The sequence below is a fragment of the Alligator sinensis genome, unplaced genomic scaffold, assembly GCF_000455745.1.
Source record: "Alligator sinensis unplaced genomic scaffold, ASM45574v1 scaffold1148_1, whole genome shotgun sequence".
Taxonomy (NCBI): Eukaryota; Metazoa; Chordata; order Crocodylia; family Alligatoridae; genus Alligator; species Alligator sinensis.
This window is the reverse complement of record NW_005842665.1, coordinates 1967-2635: the sequence shown is the minus strand read 5'-3', so window position 1 is coordinate 2635 and position 669 is coordinate 1967. Positions and strand designations below refer to the sequence as shown.

At 68.0% G+C, this 669-nt stretch overlaps 1 protein-coding gene across 1 annotated transcript in view; it reads right to left on the bottom strand.

Moving 5' to 3' along the window:
- Window positions 1-669, bottom strand: part of LOC102384630 (heparan-sulfate 6-O-sulfotransferase 3) — a gene marked incomplete at its 5' end in the record, with an annotated part of 594387 nt that extends 593718 nt beyond the window's left edge. The window contains one exon of the mRNA XM_006033828.1: window positions 428-669. Within this exon, the coding sequence (XP_006033890.1) occupies window positions 428-669 (242 nt within the window). The remainder of the gene's footprint in view (window positions 1-427) is intronic.

Below are 669 nucleotides of genomic sequence, written 5' to 3'. Positions count from 1 at the left end.
GTTAGCCCTGCCCCCACCCCTGCCAAAGGCACCCCGACAGGCTACCTGTTAGCTACCCCACCACCTCCCGCTAAAGGCACCTGACAAGCTACCTGTTAGTCCACCCCTTGCCCTGCCAAGCGCTCTTTAAACAACCGTAAAGGCCCTTCAAATGGGAGCATCTATGCATTCAGGGTGGTTAACTTGCACTAAGCCCCCTGGAAGCACCTGAAAGCTCCACCACTTGGGACGAGGGTGACCTCTGACCCCTTCCACCTACCTCCAGCCGGGGCATGCCAGCCTGCCCCCTCGGAGACGAAGCACCCCTCGGACCCAGGCTCCCTGGCGGGGTCTGCCCAGCCCCCCGCCCCTCCCCTCCTAGCTGCGAGGCTGGCCCTGGGCTCGCCCGCCCAATAGGCTGATGGGACCCGAAGGGCCGGGCGCTGACCTGCGGGTGCGGTTGGCCGGGCAGGCGCGGCGCTCCATGGCGTCGGGCACGCAGCTGGTGAGCTCGGTCCAGTCGGCGTGCAGCCCGCACGTCCAGCCCGTGGAGAAGCGCGAGAAGAGCCAGGTGTCCTTGTCGGCGCCGGGCCGCGGGCAGCTGCACTTCTTCTGCCCGGCGCGGCACGAGCAGGGCTGCTCCAGCCGCATGTTGCGCACCAGGTGCCGCCCGAACGTGGTGCCGCCCGT